Below are 21,143 nucleotides of genomic sequence, written 5' to 3'. Positions count from 1 at the left end.
CATTGATATCTAGTCTTAAGAGTTCTAGAGTACTTGGGTACAGATTTTTGACAGTGTCAGTGTATGACACTTTTGTATTGTTAGCATAATAATGTTGTATTTGCTGGGGGGGGGGGGTGCCGGTGCAATATTCACCTCAAGTAGTGGGCTGTGAGAGGGATACTTACAGATTTATTATGTATTTGCACCTCTCACAGATGCCCTCTACAAAGTTAAATAAAAGTTCATTATCAGTGAGCCTGAGATAATTTTTACACAGCATTTTGAAATCAAGTGCTAGAATCCCAGCAGTGGAAAGGGGCAACCTGCTGCCACTCTACAATACCTAGTACTGACATGTGAAAAAAGGACCATGTTAAAAGGGAACTATGGAGGTGCTTTTATGATAAGACCATTTGGGGGCAAAAGGGCTCCAAAGATGTTTTTGGCAGTAGTACCACAGAATAAACTTTGTTAAACACTGTTTGAGGATGCCACTGCTAACTAAGTTCAATGTTTGGAACTGCTTCATAGAGATCTAACAACATGTTGGTTATGCAAATGTTTTGCCAGAATTATGTAAACTATTATATTAAATAAATTAAATATTTGTATTAAATAAAATGTGACATGGAGTGCAAGTATAATTAATAATTAACTAGATCTTGTTTGGATGTTGAAAACCCTGAAGGCAGTATCATCATTTGCCGTACTAAGAATCCTTTGTGTTAGTAGTATGCATATAATCTGAGTCTATATTACAAACACAAAAACCCTTTTGAGCGAATACTACAATAGCGATACATATAGCCCAAACTGCAAATATACTGAAACCCTATAACCGCAAAATTTAAAATCTCGAATCGTCATAGTCGGCCAACCCCACCGCGCGCTACATACTACATACCCAAACATAATAAATAAACCACATATATACACTAACCAAACCCAACTTCTAGCCCTACACTAACCCTTACAGACATTACTAGCTATGCAATTACCTTAACCCGCACCCTAACCCTAAGGTCCATAACTATTGCACACTAACCTTACAGAGACATACCCAAACAAAACAAATAATCCACACACATACACTTAAAAAACCCTACTTCTAACCCTACACTAAACTTTACATACATTACCTATCTATGCACTTACCTTAACCCGCACCCTAACCCTAAGGTCCGTAACTATCGCACACTTATGTTACGGAGCTATACCGCAAATGAGCCAGCCATAACAAATCAACATTTCAACTTTCGTGGTTTTGGACGTTCGCCATCCCCGTCGATCGCGCAATATGTGTTGCTCTTTTCAGATTCGCTCAAACGGATCTTCGTTCTTCTAATATAGACCCTATAATCTTTGATAAAAAATAGTGATTTTTTTTTCTTTACTTGATTTGTTTAATGATTGATAAGCTCGTGGATGCACTTTTTTTTCAGTCATTACCTGGCTACAGGTGTCTATATCATGTACAGCAGGATCAGGTTATATAATAATATTTACAACACTGTAAGACAAGAATCTAATTTATACACAAAAATAAATGGCTAATTACAAAAAATTCCATTGCCCATTAAATTACTGATGCAAAACTAAGAGATATTGTGAAAATATCTATGGTTAGGGGTAGAACTGGTGATCATGATGTTTAAAAAAGAAAAATCGTTCTGTAGTGTAATGCTTACCACTTTGGACTCTGAATCCAGTGACCTGAGTTCAAATCAACGTGGATCCTGCTTTCTTTCTATTTGGTTTTGGGGGTTCACATAAGAGGTTTGGGTTTGGCATCATGGTTAAGATGTTTCCCTCACAGACACAAGGTACAGGGTTTAATTCTCACCTTAAAATGACCCAAAAGGGCAGTTACTCAATGAACATAATGAAGGGGAGCAGCAAATAAGAAAGAATGTAAGAGCAAAGGAAGGCAGAAGTGTGAAAGAACTGGAATGAATGATTGTGAGAAGTAGCAGGTTGTTTGAGAAAGTGGAAAAGTGGAATATGTAACCAGCGCTATGAAGCAGTTACTTTAATGGGAATCTTGTTTTGTCTGTTTGTACTTGTTAATGATCAGATTCCCACTAATCAAAATGTCATTTTACAGGGGACATCCGAAGGGAAGAGATATTATATGACAGTGTGCAAATTGTCCGAATTATAGCATGAGTTTAGTTACAGATTTCACACAGGATAAATTGAAGATTGCATTTTATAAATACATGCATTTTTTACATAAAGATATAGTCTGTCATTTGTCATTACATAAATTACAAGGAAAGGTACAGCACTCTTGAAGTAACCATTCAAATGTCTGTGCCTTATAAAAATGCTTTATGCGTTCAGGTGATGCATGTGTCGTAAACTTAAATTCAGTTAGGCATTGCATTCTTGTCATTTGCATTCAATTGCATTATTGGACAGACAAGTTTATTTAGCCAGTTAAGTAAACAGACGCATAGTGGACCCTTGTCAGCCATGCTTCCAGACCAAGTCACTATTGAATGCTGCGGTAGCAGCAAATAATGAGGAAAATACATCAGAAAAGGGGTCAAATAAGAGAAATACTGTAGTAACAGGATTGATATAAATGAAGCTTCTTTTTGGTAAGCTGTGTAATAACAAAGCATGGTGAATTCAAACTGAACTATATGGTCAGTTACAATCTACTGTTAATTATTTGTACTTCTTTCTTTTTTTACTGCATTATAAATGTTTGTCTCTCTACTTTTACTATACTAATGGCCGCAGTGCCCTTATCATATTGATAGCAGTGTTGTATTTGGCAAATTGTGACTGCAGCTGAACTTTGAAATAGTGAAAATCTATTTTGGATAAGTGTCTTATGTACAGTGAATATTATCTTGCAAAATGAATGGTGACTATGACTAGTTTGTCCAGTTATTTGCCTACTCTGTGTTATTGTAGTAATTGCTCCTTGTTTGATTTTATACCTGATTTGTATTTTACAGCTTTACTATTGGAAGTTTGTAGTGCATGTAGTAAATAAAGCGGGTCTATATTAGAATGCCGAAACCTCACTTACGCGAATCCCGAAAGGCCGACGCATACACAGCGAACCACAAGAATACCGAACATCCTGAAGCGTGAAATTCAAAATATCGAATTACCATAGTTGGCCAACTCCACTGCCCGCTATGTACTGCCTACCCAAACAAAATCAATAATCCACGCTTCACCCATATGTACACTTCACCCATATATCCCATATCCTAATTAAACATGCATTACACTCAAATGTATCGGAATATAAACAGACAACACCCAAGTACGGGAAAAGTGTACTTTACACATCCATTCAGCTACACCACTGTATTACTATATATGCACTTAACTTAACCCTACTTCTAACCCTAAGGTGTAGCTTGAATATATTACTATATATACAAAAAACAACACCAAGACGAAAATGCAGAAGGATCGAAAATAATTATTTACAATGTCCACAACTTGGGCCGGCTCCAAAACAGTTCAAAAGCCACGTAGCAGTGTAAACAAATTAATTTTATTCCAAAGTTACAACACAAGACCCACGATGGAAGTCACAATAAAATTAAGTATAATTAACTTAATTTTATTGTGACTTCCATCGTGGGTCTTGTGTTGTAACTTTGTAATAAAATGAATTTGTTTACACTGCTACGTGGCTTTTGAACTGTTTTGGAGCCAGTCCAAGCTGTGGACATTGTAAATAATTATTTTTGATCCTCCTGCACTTTCGTCTTGGTGTTGTTTTTTGTATTTTATCCTTTTTGCTGTTCCGAGTTTACTATATATACACTTACCTTAACCCACACTCTAACCCTAAGGTCAGTAACTTATTGCACATTTACCTTAGGGAGCTATACCAGATAAAGGATGGTATGGACAACTATGGCATTTTGGTATTTTGAATTTCATGCGTAAGGATGTTCAGTGTTCATGCGGTTCGCTGTTTATGTGTCGGCCTTTCGGGATTCACGTAAGTGAGGTTTCAGCATTCTAATATAGACCCAATAAAGCATGTCTGCTGACAACCTTGGATTTGTAATGCTAATGCTTTTATTTTAAATTATTCAAATATGCACCAGTGTCATATTATTCTAATACAGTTCTTGTCCTCTAGGACTGGCACACACTCTGAATAACATTTTATATGCAGTTGGGACACTTCCTGAGTGGTTAATCTACTGCAGCCTTTTTCTGTGAATCTTATCTACTATAACAAATCCACCACTTCATTCCTTTCCTCCTTGAATCATTTTGTTTAACTTCCAGTTTGGGGTCTAGTCTATTCGTTCACCATACCAAAACTACAATCATCCCCTGAAGTGTAGTTACCGTCTAAAACTTGTGTAACTAGGATCTGGCTTGGTGAGAATAGATGTCACTAGAATTTGCTGGAAAAGACTATACCTTCGTATAACTAGTGTGAATACGTACATTTGGCGGCTGTTGGCTTGTGTGTGTGTTTTCAAACTCAGAAACCAGTGTCTATTTTCCTTACCTTTTGTTTCTACATGCCAGACACAAGCCGTAATACAAAACAGAGGTATATATATTTTTGTGACTATAATCCTGATGGCACACTCATTCTACTGTGAAGCTGAAAATACAAAATACCCAGGCTGTAGAGGCTCGACAGTTTGGGTGCTTCCATTTCCAACATACGTTCAGTAGGTTCCCCTTCACAAGATCGAATGGATGGAATCTCAGAATTCATAATCTCGAGACCATAATCTCAAACTTCCATTCACTTGAAATTGTGAATGGGAGCCTTAGGTTTAAAAAAATAAAAAGTTAACTTACCTTATTGCAGGGGGCCAGCTCCCCTGTACCCTAGCAGTTTAAATGTGAATGTTCCATGAACGCACAATAGCGGAGGAATGGAAAATCTTCCGTTTGCGCTTACACGTATAGTGCGGAATGGGAGATTCCCCTTTCCTTCACTATAGTGCGATCTCGGAGTAGATATATTTAAGTAGGGGGGTGTGGTGGGTGCAGGGGGGAGAAGCCCCCCTGCATAAACATTTGAAAGGTGTTAATTTTTTTTTTATTCCTTTCATATGTTCAAGTTTCTCTAAATTCGAGATTCTGGTTTCGAGTTTATGACTTTCGAGTTTAGAGAAGTTCGATCATATGAAGGGGAACCGTTCAGTATGCTGTCAGGGCTGTAGTCAGAAGTAAATACTTTGCATCCCCGCTTAAACATTTATAACAATTGTTTGTGACTATGCAGTTTGCATACCACCGGAACCAATTACTAGCCCCCAGCAAGACTGTTCCATCCCTGTTGCAAGGCAATTCTCTCTCCTCACCCTTTCTTTAGGCATCGTATTTCCTGGTAAATTTTGGGAATGGTGGAACAAGCATGCTTACAATGAAAGTTTGTCCCTCTGCAGACTTTGAAATGGGTTAAAGCAATGGACAGTTAAGAATGGTATGCTGGATTAACAATACTGGTGTTGCCACTAGATTGCACTCCAACTAGGGTCAACACTGTCTTCAGTTTTACTTTTGTATAAAATTTCTGTGAAGTCCCTGTTAATGCAGCTCATCCTGACAGTAAATACATCTCACATCAGATGGGATAGGTGGATCTCATATGGCTGTATGTTGCAAAAGAAAAATAAATAAATAATCTAAGTATTTGCTCCTATTGCCATCCTGCACCCGAGCCTTCTGCAGCTTCAGGCACCCTGTTTTTTTTCCACACAGCTATGCATACAGTTTGTGTCAGATTAGACCAGTATTATAAAATGGTTAGAGGTAGAGAAGAGGTCTAGCAAATATAACTTCCTGAATCATAACAAAGTCTCTCTAAAAGCCTTTTTAGACCTGCTAGGCAAAAGTTATTTTCAGATGAAAATTGTTAGTACATAGCTTGTTTGTTCTAGTTAAAAAAAAAAAAAACTTACATTTTCAAAGTAATCTGAGTAATGTTTTAAAGCAAGCAAACCTAACCTAAAATATCCCTTCCATTACTTACAGATCCAAAAGACCTTTAATGTCTTTCACAAAATATGAGTTAGGATTTTAACATGGTGAATATTTGCTCTGTCATACACATTTCATCAAAACAAACAAATAGACCTTTCTGACAGTTGTATTCCCTGAACTGTCATCTACGATCTGCATGTCTTTTTATCTTAAATGTTTATTCAAAGTCTCTTTTCCTCTATATGTCATCTGGCTTTTCTCCTAACTCTAACTAATTGGTGCAGTTTTGTTTTGGGTTTTATACTGGAATGTTAGGCTTACTGGTGTCGCCTCATTTACTGCACATGCCATACCCCTACATGCTGATCAAGTGCTGTTTGCATGGCACCCCCATAATACTAGCAATCATCATAGCCCTGTTTATAGCAACAATGAACCCTTCCACAATACTATTTATTCATGTAAACGTTTGAAATGTAGGGACCTGCTAGAATGAGTCCTGAAACGTGTAAACTGAATAGCCAAAAGAGTGGACTTACATATACTAAGTCCATGATGGCTATTTCCCAAAATATTCATTTTCTGTGAGGTATGGTGATATCAGAGTTGGTATATATATAAGCTTGAGGGGTGGGGGTACATGGGGGGCTTGCCACCCCTGCAAAAAGAAATTTTAAGGAAAAGAGTGATTTTCAAGATTCGCTCTTCTCCAGTGTTTTCAATCTTTTTTTTCAGCTTTTTGGCGGTCTGCGTTTCAAGTGCTAACATTTCAATAGGGAGCCATTTATCTCTGGATATAATGGAGTCATCCATTTGTGAATTATTCCTTGATTATCACAGAACTGTTTAACATGAATATTGTTGAAAGGTGCACATTGTCTAAAGCATGAATTACAGCCGTAACAATGATGTTACATGTTTTACAGTTGGAGATCAGACATATTCCTCTGTTAGTACCAGGAAATATTTTCAGTTGACAATTGGTACATCAAAAACATCTACAGTTATGACCCTCCAAGGTACTTTGGGTATTTCTGCCATCTAGAGAAGAACACTTTTGTTTGGCTTTGTATTAGTCTGTTAAAGTAACTAGTCTTGTAGACACTTCTCCACCATGTCATCCACATTTGGGAACCACATCTTCTCTCTCACCATGGTCCTTGTTTTCACTATTATTGTAAGACCTCTACATGCAGCTTCTACAAACCTTTTTAGTAATGTTTTTGCATGAGTCTTTTCCATTTTAACAAAGAGCTCCTATCTTCAGAAACTGTTATTCTATCTTTTGTATATTGCATTTTGCATGACTATATACAGTCTTAACATCAACTCAGAGCTGGATCATTGTCAAATGGAACACTAGGCAGGGTAATTTACTGTCCCTCCCAATTATACCAATATCCCATTACTTTGCTGTCTCTCCTCAATTACCATAAAACACTGCTCAAACCAGTCAGTGTGCATACTATTTTCCTCTTTATCTTTACAATGATCAAAAATATTTAGATTTAATTTAAAACTTTTATTTCAAAAATATTGCTGTACATTTGCTAAACAAAACAAAAAATCTCACATTGAAAACATACTTAGCATGAGCAGCAGTAAAATATCTCTTCCCTTGAAATTCACATTTATTGAAAGTATATCAGGCAAACCATTAAACTATAACAGATGCCCCAGGATTCATAGTCCAACAGCATATACTGAAGTGGAAATTTAAAAGGTGCAAGGATTCAAAGGCAATGTATACTGCATTTGCTAACAGCTTGAGACAAGTGTCCCTTTTCAAGGGCAGACCAGGAGCACTGTTTGGTGAAGTGACTTTGTCACAGTCACACAGCAAACAAAGTCTGAACCCTGGACTACAGGAAGCAGCTCATAAGTAGCTGAAAGCCTTATTCACCTGCACTATGTTCCAGACAAGCACTGTTGTAGCCCAACACAATGCATTTCACACCTACACACCTAAAACTAAATTAAAAATGCACTTAAATTAAAATATTAACACTAAACCCATTTACTTTATGTTTTTCACTTTATTCACAACCAAATAATAAACACAAATAAAACAAGGAAACCTAGGATCATACCCAAAGACCATGGCTCATATGATGATGATGTTTCAATTTACTGCAATCAGTTTCTTCCTTTACAACATAACTATTGTAGGAAGTAGGAACCAAGTATTTACACACACTCACACAGATGTGACCATCAATTATAATCCCTTGTATGATTGTCAGATGTTTACTTGCAATCAGATGAAAAAATAAGGTACATATAAACAATGACCTAGAAATGTATTTCAGCTGAGAACCACACAGTGCAAACAATACATTGCACCCCATGCCCTCCCAAACTCTTTGCTCAAGAATGAGAAAAAATGATCCAAATCAAGAACAATTTTAAATATTGCTCTTAGAAAGTAGAATGTAGGCTATGACGTTTGATGTTCACATGTTTGTCATTACTGACTATAGCCCACAACACTTTGCCCACAAAAAAAACATAAATTTTACAACAGACCACAAATATGAGGCAAAAATCAGGCACAATTGAAAACTATGCCCACTGTGTGCATGTACACACACGCACACACACACACACACACATACACACACACACACACACACACACACACACACATACACACACACACATACACGCACACACACAACTATCAGTTATAGCCACTTGTATGACTGTACACCTCAGAAAATCGCGTGAGATCTAAATGAGTGAATGAATTAATAAATAAATAAATAATAGCTTAGATCTAGCTGACCAATATCTCATCTCAATGCTGTCAGAACCATACAGTAGAATCCACTGCAATTTTCCTGTGCCTTCCCAACTTTGAAGCCCAAGAATCAATAACAAAGACCCAAAATCAGGAATATATTTTAAATATGTGTCTTATATACTTAGAAAGTTACTAGATTAACAAGATTTAAATTAGCAAGTATTTACTGAAGGATATAATGTCCAAAATTCACTTGCCTATTATTATTTAGTGACTGCAGTCCACAACAATTTGCCAGAAAGCCATAGATTTCACAAGGAACAGCCCAAAATACATTTGAACTTCTTTGCTCAAGAATTCTGGACAAAGCTAAAAAAATGGATGGACAAAGGCCAAAAAAAGCAAGTGAATCCACTGGATTAAGTGTCCCTTTTAAGGGGTGGCCCAGGAGCATTGTCTAATTAAATGACTTGCTTAAACGCAAACAGTAGGCAAATGGAGATGGAAGGAATAAAACTCATTTTGACTACAAGAAGTAACTCTTTAACAGCTCAGAGCCTTAATCCTCTACACTATGTACCATGCAATTCCAGTTCACTTAGCTTACTTAAAATATTAACAACAATATAACTATTGTCACTGGGGTTGGCCTTACATATAGGCCAACTAGGCAGCTGCCTAAGGTCCTGTGCATGCACAGGTGCTCTATTCATATTTTTTCATGTATTTATTTTTTAGAGCAATGTACTAAGCCATTTCTTTGTTTTAAAAAATGAAGGAATAAATGAAGCACCCCTGCAAAAAGTAGCTGCACCTGCGGCACAGTGGGCAGTCCATGGAGGTGATGCTGCTCAAGCTCTAGTTTGCTGGACTTTATCACCTCATGTTAGATTTGAATATTGTGCAATCATGGAGTAGATACCTCTCAACATTCAAATATAGGCATGAAACTATGCAAAAGAGTTATTTAAAAAAATAGAAATAGTATCTCTAAAGCATGGCTTCACTGACTGACTTTCTGTAATGTTAGCAATTTACAATAAAAATAAAAATAAAATATATGAGATACAAAGGTCAAAATATGAAACGAAATCAGGGACATTCTGCAGAATTCTGGATAGCCAAGAGAAGAGAAGAGAGGAACGGCATGATGAAACTGAAAACAGTGGTGAGATAAGTGTTATTAATATTTTTACAGTGATACTGGCAGTGATCAACAGATATTCTTGGCACTATTTCTGGCTTTGTGATTTGTGTGGAGCAACTTGGAATACTTTGATGTGTGGCATCTTGTTTGTATGGAGATGACAGAATATTACATAGCAATCAGATGTAGTGGCTGCAACTGCTAAGAGGTTGTGGTTGACTGGATCAAAGTAACTGACCTCTTGTCATTTGCTCAGTTTAAATTCACTATCTGGCTTTGCAGGACTACTGTGCATTTGTGAGAAGTAAGATGGGCTGCTTAACTGGGTACTTGATATGCACACAGAGTATTTATAATTGCTGTGGCTGTGAAAGAAGGCGACTAGCTGCCTGCTGCTGTTTGATTATTTTGGTTTTGATGGACTAATGTGATTTATGTGAAGCAAAGTACAACATTTTAATGTACCGTAACCATTTGTTTGGACCAAAGGTGAAATACATTATACAGTCATCCTCTTTTATCACAACAAGACATCTGAATTGTACACAGAAGCAACGATGCCTGCTTGGTGTCTGGATGAAAATAACTGATTCTTTTGTGATTTGCTCAGTTTAACAGTCACCTCTCAATAATAAATAAATAAACTAAAGGATAAAATACATCATAGAATTCTTGATCTCCAAAGCTCATGGTGGCTGGTGGCCCACGCACACCGAGGCTGTGTAAGTGGATTTTGACAGGGGCTTAGTAATCACACCTACATTGAACCTCATCTAGTCTAAAAACCAATCCTGCTCATAGCTGTACACATAAGGTCACTGTACTTGTCTGAGGGCTGTGGACAATGTCATTTTTTTAACATTGTTTCTTTAACTTTCCTCACAAACATCAGAGGGGTGCACAAAGGGTCACCATAGCTTGTATAGGAGCACTGTACTGTCAAGAAGTAACAAGTTGGAAATGTTATTGTTATCATTTTTTTTTTTATTTTCCTCACAATTAAATGTATGATACATATACAGGTGTTGATTTTTGGGGGAAGAGTAAAGAAACATGTTATTTATACATGTTTGACAGCAAATATGAAGAGTAAGGTAAACCGTAAGAAAAAGGAATATAAAAAAGTAATCTGGGTGACATCTTTTCAGTTTTATCACATTCTAACATCAGAAGGGTGCATAGAAAGTGACTGTCTTTTGTAGCTGGATAGTGAGAAGGCATGATGTATAATCATATGACAACAACAGCTTGACATATATGACTGTTTGCATTTGTGTCATAATTTGCAATCCGATTTAACAGTAGAGTGGATATACCGAAAGTGACCACCTATTTAGATGTGGGGGTAGGGAGGTAGATACTCTTCCCAGATATGATTTATGTATCCTCACAAACACTTGTCTTCTCATTTTATAGCAAACTGGTGTTTGGTCAGCTTTCAGCATTAAAACTGGGACACAACTCATTTCTTCCTTCAAATAAAAAAGTAAGATTGAATTTTCTGTACGCACAATTTTTATTCAGGCCATCACTGGATGAAAAAGTTGAAAAAAAGCTCTAAAATATACATCAGAGCATGTTTAACCCCTTGGTCTCTGGGTGCTTAGCAGCCCCCAGACCCCCAGGTTAATTTATGACAGTTTAGTGTTATTCAGTGAGGGTGTGTTGAAAGGGTGCAAGAAAAGGCAAAATTTAAGAGGAAGACCAAATTTCTTTCTTTCATGACGGTTTTCATTCAGGTCATCGTTGATCAAAAAGATTGCTTAAAAACCTCTGAACTGCACATCAAAACATCTAGAATACCGGTGGCTTCTGGGGTCCCTCAGAACTCCAGCTTAATGCAGTTATTTTCACTGCAGGTATTACACTGTAGTCTTGGTCAATTAGGATGTGCTGAAAGGATGAAGGAAAAAATAATGCTGAAGCGTAAGACAAAATTTCTTTCTTTTATCACAGTTTTCATTCAGGCAATCATCAAATGAAAAGGTTATGTAAAATACTTCTAAAATGCACCTGAGAGAGTCTAGAACCCTCAAAGCTTGACTCCAAGCTTAATTCAATCATTTCCACTGCAGTTATTACACTGTCTTCTTGGTCAGTTATGGAGTGCTGAAAGGATGCAAGAAAAAATAAGAGTCAGACTAAATTTCTTTCTTTCTTTCTTTGATTTTGGCTTTAGTTTTGGCCATCATTGTATAAAAGATGTTTAAAAAACTGTAAAATACACATTAGGGCATTTAGAACCCTCATGGCTTCTGGGGACTTTGTAACCCCCAGTCCCCAATTTAATGCAGTTGTTTCCAACACAGTTATCAGACAGCAGTCTTTCCTATGGAGAATATGTTGAATATATAATAACTGCAGGAAAAAGAGTAAGGCAAACTGTAAGTAAAAGGAACTTAAAAATAGTAATTTGGATGGTGTGAGTAGGCTAGGATGTAGTAGGCAGTGGGCCAGGGGTGCCATGTAGTCTTTTCATCCTGGGCACCATTTTACCTGAGGCCAGTGCTGATTGTTGCATAGAAATGCATTTTCTGAATAATAAGAGCTATGAATCATTAATGATTAACTCTATCTTTAGACTCACAAGAAAGTCATACATTTTATGGGGTCTACTTTACACATAAGGATCTTTCTAATTATCCAGTTCATCTGGTTACTACATATGGATGTAACACACGTGGGTTTATGAACATCATTAATAAACACTGGAACATTTTGATGGCAGAAGAGAAATTACACCCTTTCCTGAGGGATAGATGTTCCTTTTCTTTCAGGAGAGGTCGGACATTGGGTTCTCTGTTTAGCCACTATAAGAGGGTGGGTTTCAACTCCTCTGTTTCTGTTCAACACACATTGAGTGGGGGCCCAGTGTTGGGTTGTATACCATGTGGCCACTGCTCTTATTGTAATAGAGTTCAACATACAAGGGAATTTAGTAGTCGTAATACTTCTGAAATTGTTAACATTAATTTTTGGGCCAATTGTCATACAGAGTGGGTCATTTACTTAGCCACCTGTACATGCTCCTCATTCTATGTTGGACAGATGTCCAGACCTTTCCACATTAGGATTGGGGAACATTTTAGTGACATCAGGAATAAACGCACTAATAATGCCTTGTATAAACATGTTGTTAAACATAATTCTGCCTCTTTCCATTTTATTGTTATTGACTGTATTGTAGGCAAATGTAGGGATAAGTTGGGTTGGCATAATTTACTGAATTTCAAGGAACGCAAATGGATTTTCAAATTAGGGGCTTTATTCCCACCTGGTCTTAATGACCAACTTTAATTGACCAATGTACTGCCGCTATGCTGTTATATATAAACCTATGTATGTGACTGTGTTTTATCTCCAATGAAGAAGGCTATTGCAGCCGAAACCAGTTTGGATGTTATAGATAGTAGGGCATATCACCTTCTATCTTTGTCTTTATTAAAAGTTATTTAGTACTCCACCATTTCTGCTGGCTATTTCATTTCAGCATTGCCAATTTTTTCAGCCGAGCAGTTGCCGTACGTGCACCACGTTGCTTCCTGGTCTACTTTAGGACCTCAAAAGTTTAATAGCTCGAATGCATATGGATCAAACCATACGCATTGAACTATTAAACAATCGAAGTCCAAAAAAAAAAAAAAATAATAATTTAAACTAGTGTAGGCAGGGGGGCAAACCCCCTCTGAACCACCCACACCCCCCGATACTTAAATATACCAACTCCGAGATCACACTACATTGAAGTAAATGGAAATCTCCACCTACAGAGATTTCCATTTACATTTTCGATGTTTTGCGCTTTTGGTGTACTCGTTTCAAGAATATCGTATTCGATATTCTCGGACTTCGAGCACATAAAGTAGACCCCATTTTATGAGCAAGGACAGAAATATGAGGCAAAATCAGAGACATTCTGCAGAATCGGGGATAGCTCTCTGCCTACAGACTTGCTCACCCACATATACACATGAACAAATAGAAAAAATACTTACCATATCCACACAACCACACTGTCAGTAGATTACGTATCTGCTGCTGGTATGTATTGAGAGTGACAAACCCCAGGAAGTCTCTCTCTCTCTCTCTCTCTCTCTCTCTCTCTCACTCATTGGATCTATATTCAAGCTGAAGAGAAGTGGAGCTGTCACACATCAAGGTAAAGCAGACCCAGTGTCACACATCAAAGTAAAGCAGGCCCAGGTTAAGTGTCAAGAGATATGACTAGGACACATTTTTTAAATACTTATGGGTCCTGTCAACTAGTATCAAGTCCTAGGCAGCTGTCCCTTATGCTGGATTTGGCCCTGCATCAAATATGTATTTGCTTATTTTATTTCATTCTATTTTATTTATTTTTCCTTGTAACAGTCATACAGAGTTGTTTCACTTGCAATATTATTTTTCTGGACAAAACACATCATGCAGCCATGTATGTATTTTCAGGGCACGAGCAACTATTATGATTTTAAACCACTAGAGCTATATTTGGCAAGTTCCCAGCAGCCAGAAAAGGACACATATTGAAAACATGGCTTTTGAAGCTGCTTTATTTGTAAATCTTTAACAAAAGTCCTAAATCTGAATCAACAGATTAATAAAATAATACAGTTGAAAGTTGAGTTTGTAATTATCACAGCTTTCTGATTCAGATAAGTACTAACATCACTCAGACTTCTGAATTTAAAATCTGAGGACACTCAGAATTAAGCTTAAGACTTATTCTCTTCAGCTCCTGCCTAGAAAAGACATTATATAGTAACACACTATGTTGTTGTACTGCTCATTCATATCTTAAATGTGTTCCAATGTTATGATTCTAAACCAAGGTAGTAACCACAAACGCAGAGTGTGTACAAATGTAGTCTATGTACAACCTGACCTTGCAAATATATTATGTAGTAGAACTCTATGCCGCTGTACTACTTAGTCATATGTAAATGTGTTCATATGTAAATGTGTTCTTAAACTAATGTATTAACCACAAATGTGGACTGTGTACAAATGTAGACTGTGTACAATCTAACTGACCTGCAAAGATGCTATCCAGAATTACTAATACTAACTGTATGTAAACTACCTGTATGTCAAATAACTGTATGTTAACCATCAATATATGTTACCTCTGTTTGCCTTTTGTTTCATGTGGAGTTTTTCTCCCCGGGCCTCCACTGAAAATGGACATGTGTCCAGTTGGACTTTCCTGGTAAACAAATAAAGTAAAATAAAACAAAATAGTTAGTTTTTGTATCCCTAATTATATTTGTTTCTTGATCGGTGATCAGCTGTGGTGACCCCTAACCAGGAAAAGCCGAAAGATGGGTAAGTGGTAAGTGCAAAAGCTTTCTGTAGCTTTTCCTTTTCAATAAAAGCAGTTCTGCTTTCCTTACATGCCCAAGAGTAGAGCCCCTAGCAATGTCAAAGGCTAGAGTTATCAGGAATGTACAGAGGGCTGATACAGGAGGCTGCTAGACAGCAGAGCGTAACAAGTTTTTTGGAGCTGTGCCCCACTAAAAACATATGTTCAGCTCTCCATGCCTTAAGAAACAGGACAAAAGAAGTACTAGATAAAGAATCAAAGACACTTTATAATATGGAAAATAGGCATAGAACTTAGCAAAAAAAACTCTTCAGATGCATTAAATTCCAGTAGTTCATAAATGCATTTTCATTTTTCACAACTTCCCAGAATAATTGTAGGGATGCAATTTTAGAATATATGGTTCACAGTTTTGTGCCAGGTTTCAGCCAGTCAAGCTATTTACAAGGTGGTTTATCTATTTTGACAAACATTATGGCCACCCTAAGCTTAGATGAGTTGACATTCAGTTTTTATGTTGTTCTCAAAATGGGACCAAGGATAACTTCTTTTATACATCTTTGATTAAGAGTTAATAATCAATTGCTGCAAATAAAGTCAATATAACACTTATTTTAGTTAGCAATCATATCTTGCTAACAGAAATGTGGCATTTGCCATTAATGTCTTACTGTAGCTGTATTAAATATATTTAAGTCTTGTTTTCCTATTATCCATACATTTATTTATTATTTGTTTGCAACAGTAAATAGCTGAATATGAAACACCAAACATGTCAATGCTTGAGTGAACAGACTACAGAAACACTGACTTCAGTGAGGAGGGGAAGCAGTGATCAGCAGACGTGACATAAACATGCTTGCTACTGCAGGACTGATTCATCTAGATTACAGATGGAGAGCCAGTAGTGTTGGGTTACTGAAGCAGTGCCTGCTTGTTGTTTCCTGAATACCTTTTATAGTTTCTGCAGGACTTTGAGATGTAGGACACCTGCTTTAGTCATGCTCTAGCATGAAAGTGAGAAAACTATTAGTTGTCCTGTCTGAAAAAGAAATTGATCAGAAAGAGGAATAGACACATCTGGTGTTTGCCTGAAAAAAACAGAAAAAAAGTCTGTTTTTTACTCTCAGCTCAGTCTTTTCCTCACAGCAAACAAAATCCAGAGAACCTGCTCACCAAGAAGATAGAGACTTATTCTAGTTACATAATCTATATGTATATATACACACACACACACACACACACACACACACACACACGTGTCTATATATATATATATATATATATATATATATATATATATAGATATATACACACACACACACACACACACACACATATATATATATATATATATATATATATATATATATATATATATAAACCTAGTGTGCATAGCTTTCAAGCTCTTAGCACAAAAAATCTGGACAAAATCAAAATGAATAGAGGGACAAAGCCCCAAAATAGGGACACATTTTTAATATTGTTCTTATAAACTTTAAAAGTTTATAGACTAAAAGGTCTTGTGTTACCATGCATTTTCTAAAGGGTATGAAGTCTGAAACTCAATGACCGTTCTTATTTAATAAATTCAGTCCTCACTGATTTGCCGCAAAAAATCCAGAAAATCACACATTTCATAAGCAACAAACCAAAAATATGAGGCAAAAATCTGGACATTCTGCAAAAATCTGTAGAGTTGAGAGGTATGCAGTAAAGTGTGATTTCATGATGTCTTAAAAATAGTAATTCTACAACATTTACTTTATGATACCAAATGTCTTTATATCTTTCTTATGTAGTTTTACTTTTTATTTGTACATACTTTGAGTTTGTATTCCTGTGTATTGTCTGTATGTTTTTCTTCTTCTATTCCTTACTTTTTGTACTGTTATTTTTGTCTGCACACCAGTGTTCTACCCCAACTTACAAATACAAAAGAAACAGACAAATAAAAAAATGTAAAGTTAATCAATGTGGATATTATAAATTACTGAGACACCAGTCAGTAGATTAGCTCAGAAAACCCCAGAAGAAAAAGAATAATCATTTCCAAAAATGATGTCAGTTTATAGCACTATGCAAAACCTAGAACAGATTATATTAAATGTTAAGGATGAAAAATCAGGGTCAACAACCTAAACATATTACCTTCCAAAACTGAATATAAAAAAATAAAGGTACCTGTGTGTTGTGCAATACTGCTTCTTTTTAATGCTAGGCATGCAAACATAAATATTCACTGCAATCCTTCACAAAATATAAATTAATGTGTAAATACTGATTTTAATCTTCATTTATAATTTCAGGATTAATTAAATGTTATAGTTACAGTATGTGTTCTTAACAAATAATACTTTAGAGCTAAATTACAGTAAATCTCATAGAAAATCAACAGATCAATTGTTAGTGAAATAATGTACCAGTAACTGAAACTGAAATTACTCTGATGTATCTTTCAAGTCGCAGGTGAAACTGAAATTACATAAATGTAGCTTTCAGTTGATAACAGCTTTCCAAAATACCTTAAATACAACAGATCACAAACTCCAGTGCCATATCAGGTATAAGATTTCAGGGAGTGATGCAGGCAGCAGCTGCAAATAATTATAAAAGGACCTGTAAATACCTTGATGACTAAAGATATGCAACTAACCTGGGATTATAACCAAATATTTATAAGTAATCTGGGATATAATAACAAATCAGAGCCTATTTACCACAGTATGCAGGTAATCTCCCCCTTTCATGCCTTCTGTCTAGCTTCCTTGAAGTTACCTATAGCTCTGCAAGTCCACATGTTCAAGCAAGATATTTCACTCTAATGCCGTACCATTTTCTATTAAATTATGTTACCTCATATCCTTCCTAAATCTTTCCACTTCTACTCCAGCCTCAACGTACAGCTTCCTGAATGTTCATTGAGCCATAACCTAAATATGTTCTTTTAACATATGCCACTGACTTTCATGCTCTTCTGTCTCTTCCATCATCCAGGGTACATGTATTCAGGTCTGTGGACCTTGTCTATTCCTAGCATTTTATTTCCGCTGTCTTCCATTATCATTTTTCTAGAAGTCTGCTATTCTAGAGGTAAGACTTCTGAAATATTACACCCATCCCAAAATATGATCTAATCATTGATTTCCAGTCATACAGCCTGATCTCAGTCATGCTAGATCTCCCTTTGCAGTGCACCACAGCAATTTGCTGATGGCTTGTGTTGCTTTTTTGCAATTAGCATCTCTTCCAGAATGTTTTTCTCCTGTAACCCCAACATTTTAATCTCTCACACCAGTCTCCTTGAGTGTTTCATCCTGAGCAGAATCACTCTGTTCTTCTAACATTAGTATTTAGCTCCATCTCTCTCGCTACTCTTTTAATAAAGCTAGGTCTCCATTTACTTGAAGGTATCATTTACAAATAACTTTATTCTTCTTATATATGCGGAGGTGAACAAAGTATACAGTACAGATTGCAGCATTATTGTACTCAACCTGTCACCCGCTCTTGATAGAAAAACCTTTCCTATCACAATGCCCTACATCCTGGCAATCAGCCAGCTTGCTTCCCAGTTTGATACAAGGGCACTCCATCCATTCCAAAGTCAGCACAAGCTTCCCAGAATGCAAAAGGCTGCAAACTTTCCCATGTCCCTTTCAGCATGTACCTCACAAAGCACATGCAGCAGCTGGGAGAGACCACAGAGATTCCTCACCCAGAGAATCCAGGGCCTCAAACATCTACCTCTACTCAGTCTCCTACAGATTCCTCAGAGGTGGCCTATGTGTGGCAAACAAAGCAATCTCAGAACCCACCCTGATGGGACTGCTGCATATCCACAGTCTACCACAGTAACCCGCACACAAGACCTCAACCTGGTGTGTGACCTCAGTAGGACTTGTTAGTGGGACAGATTTGAGTCCAAGTGACTCCTCCTTTTGTGGAAAGGGCTCCCTCTCCACGTAAAGCAGAGTATCTCAATAAACCTTTTTAAGCGCAACCTGGATAACTGGATGGGGAACAGAAAATACACCCCTGGGATTCCACCTATGTTCCTCCTGAACAGTGGCATGGGGTGCTGACTTGTTGGAACATGGGCAATAGCCTAGTAACTTCCTATGATCCTATGATCCTGTGAGTAGACAAGCAACAGTAAATAAATAAACTTTAGTACATGACTTCTGTGTGGCCATTCATGATACAGTCATTGATCTGTAAAAGGTTTGTGTGGCATGATGTTCCTGCAATAAATTCATTACATCTCTCATCATGGAGACTGTTACCTCCAAAATATCAGTGGAGTCTCATTTTGTATGACATCCATACATTTCCACTATTAAGAAATCACAGTTAAGCAACCAGAGGTTATATGGTTCAAACTTTGGGTCACTTTTATGCTGTGACACTACATGTGCCAACCCCCCCCCCATCTTGAGGTTTATATGGCTAGCCCTGAGACCCTGATGTGAGTGTACATTTTCACAAACAGTGGCCTTCTGAAAGCAGTTATTACTTACCTAAATGCTTCCTGCTGATAGTTGTTTCTTACCTAAATGCTTCCATGGATACCACACACTTAGTTTCCTTTCTGGATACAACAACTGAAGCAGAAATAATCCTAGGACAAATATTCCAATGATTCTGTGAAGGAGTCTCTTATATTCCATACTTATGTGAGGCTAGGAGACCAGCTTGCTGTCCCATGTAAAACTCCTTCATAAATGAAAGCAAGAACATTGCACTGAATAATCCTCTGCTGTTTGTCTAATGAGCATATGTTAGTAACTGCCTTCTCATTTTAAAGGAGTACATTAGTAAATCATGTCAGAATTGCTTTACATTACAAAATCTTGTCAGAATTGCTTTTTAGATTAACAGCCAACACGGCTCAGTAAACAGAGCTGTTCTCGATGAAAACAGTGGGACTGCACTAAGGTTAGTTTTGCAGATGATTTGGTGCTTCCAGGTTAGGCTCATATGGACTGTGTATAACTTTATGCTGCAGTCAACAGCATGAAAAGATGAATTCAGAATGGTTCTGACTTCTAAAGGAATTTATTTTCTTTAACTTTATTTAACATACCTCAGCTGATAATATACTTTCACAGACATATACTTCATTATTTAATCCAACCTTGTATACTCACTGAAACAATTTGTATTCTGAAGTGATTTAATTTGGCTCTGAGGTTAAGTAGCTATATTTAAAACACATTTCTTCAAATGCAACTGAAATGCAGCAGTCAGAATCAGATCTAAAATATAGACTGGCAACCCAGTCACTTATCTAAAATCTGTATCATTCATCCTTCATAATGGCTAAATACATATACCTATTCCATTCTCATCAGACATCAGCTTCATACACTGCATCACCTGTATAATCTGTTCCCCAATACATGTTAAGTCTAGAAAAATATGTTCAAGTACTGTAATTCTCAAAGTTAAGCTGTCATCTGTAAACTGAGCTGCAGCATAAAACCTAAAAATGCATGATTCATGGTCATGACTAGGATAGCTATACATCTGAATCTGAAGCAGTGTAGAAAAAAAAAAGGAATAACTGACACAAACAGGAGAGTTTGCTAGACATCCACAGCCAGAAAACATCAAAGGATAAGGATCATTTTGTTTACCTAATTTTATAATTTTCTCTGCCTAACAGTCTGATAACAAATTATTATTAGAATACGAGGAAGTCCTCACAAGTAATCTACTGAGAAGGCAAGAATACCAAATCTTGGATAACCTTTTTATTCTGAGGTTGAGTGACTTTCTGAGTTAGTTACAAATGTGGAAAAGCATAGGTAGCGAGGTCTCCCTCACATAAAAGTTTCAGTTTCCCTGACATTTTGTTTGAATAGTTGAATAATTCTATAGCATTATGTAGGATGGCACATGACATATTAGGTTCCAACCATTCTTAATACTTCTTATTCATCTCTTCACTTTTCTTTCTCTTTTCCTGGTAAGAGAAAGCAAGGATAACAGTTTAAGCAAGGCAGACAATC

At 36.8% G+C, this 21,143-nt stretch overlaps 1 protein-coding gene across 1 annotated transcript in view; it reads right to left on the bottom strand.

Moving 5' to 3' along the window:
• LOC122804065 (carbohydrate sulfotransferase 9-like) overlaps nucleotides 1–19,878 on the bottom strand; it is a 139,145-nt gene extending 119,267 nt beyond the window's left edge. The window contains exon 1 of the mRNA XM_044073732.1: nucleotides 19,682–19,878. Within this exon, the coding sequence (XP_043929667.1) occupies nucleotides 19,682–19,799 (118 nt within the window). The 5' untranslated portion in view covers nucleotides 19,800–19,878. The remainder of the gene's footprint in view (nucleotides 1–19,681) is intronic.
• Between the last annotated feature and the right edge of the window lie 1,265 nt (nucleotides 19,879–21,143).

Source organism: Protopterus annectens, chromosome 6.part0 (assembly GCF_019279795.1).
Source record: "Protopterus annectens isolate FY-2018-M chromosome 6.part0, PAN1.0, whole genome shotgun sequence".
Lineage (NCBI taxonomy): Eukaryota > Metazoa > Chordata > Ceratodontiformes > Protopteridae > Protopterus > Protopterus annectens.
This window is presented reverse-complemented; position numbering and strand designations above follow the sequence as displayed.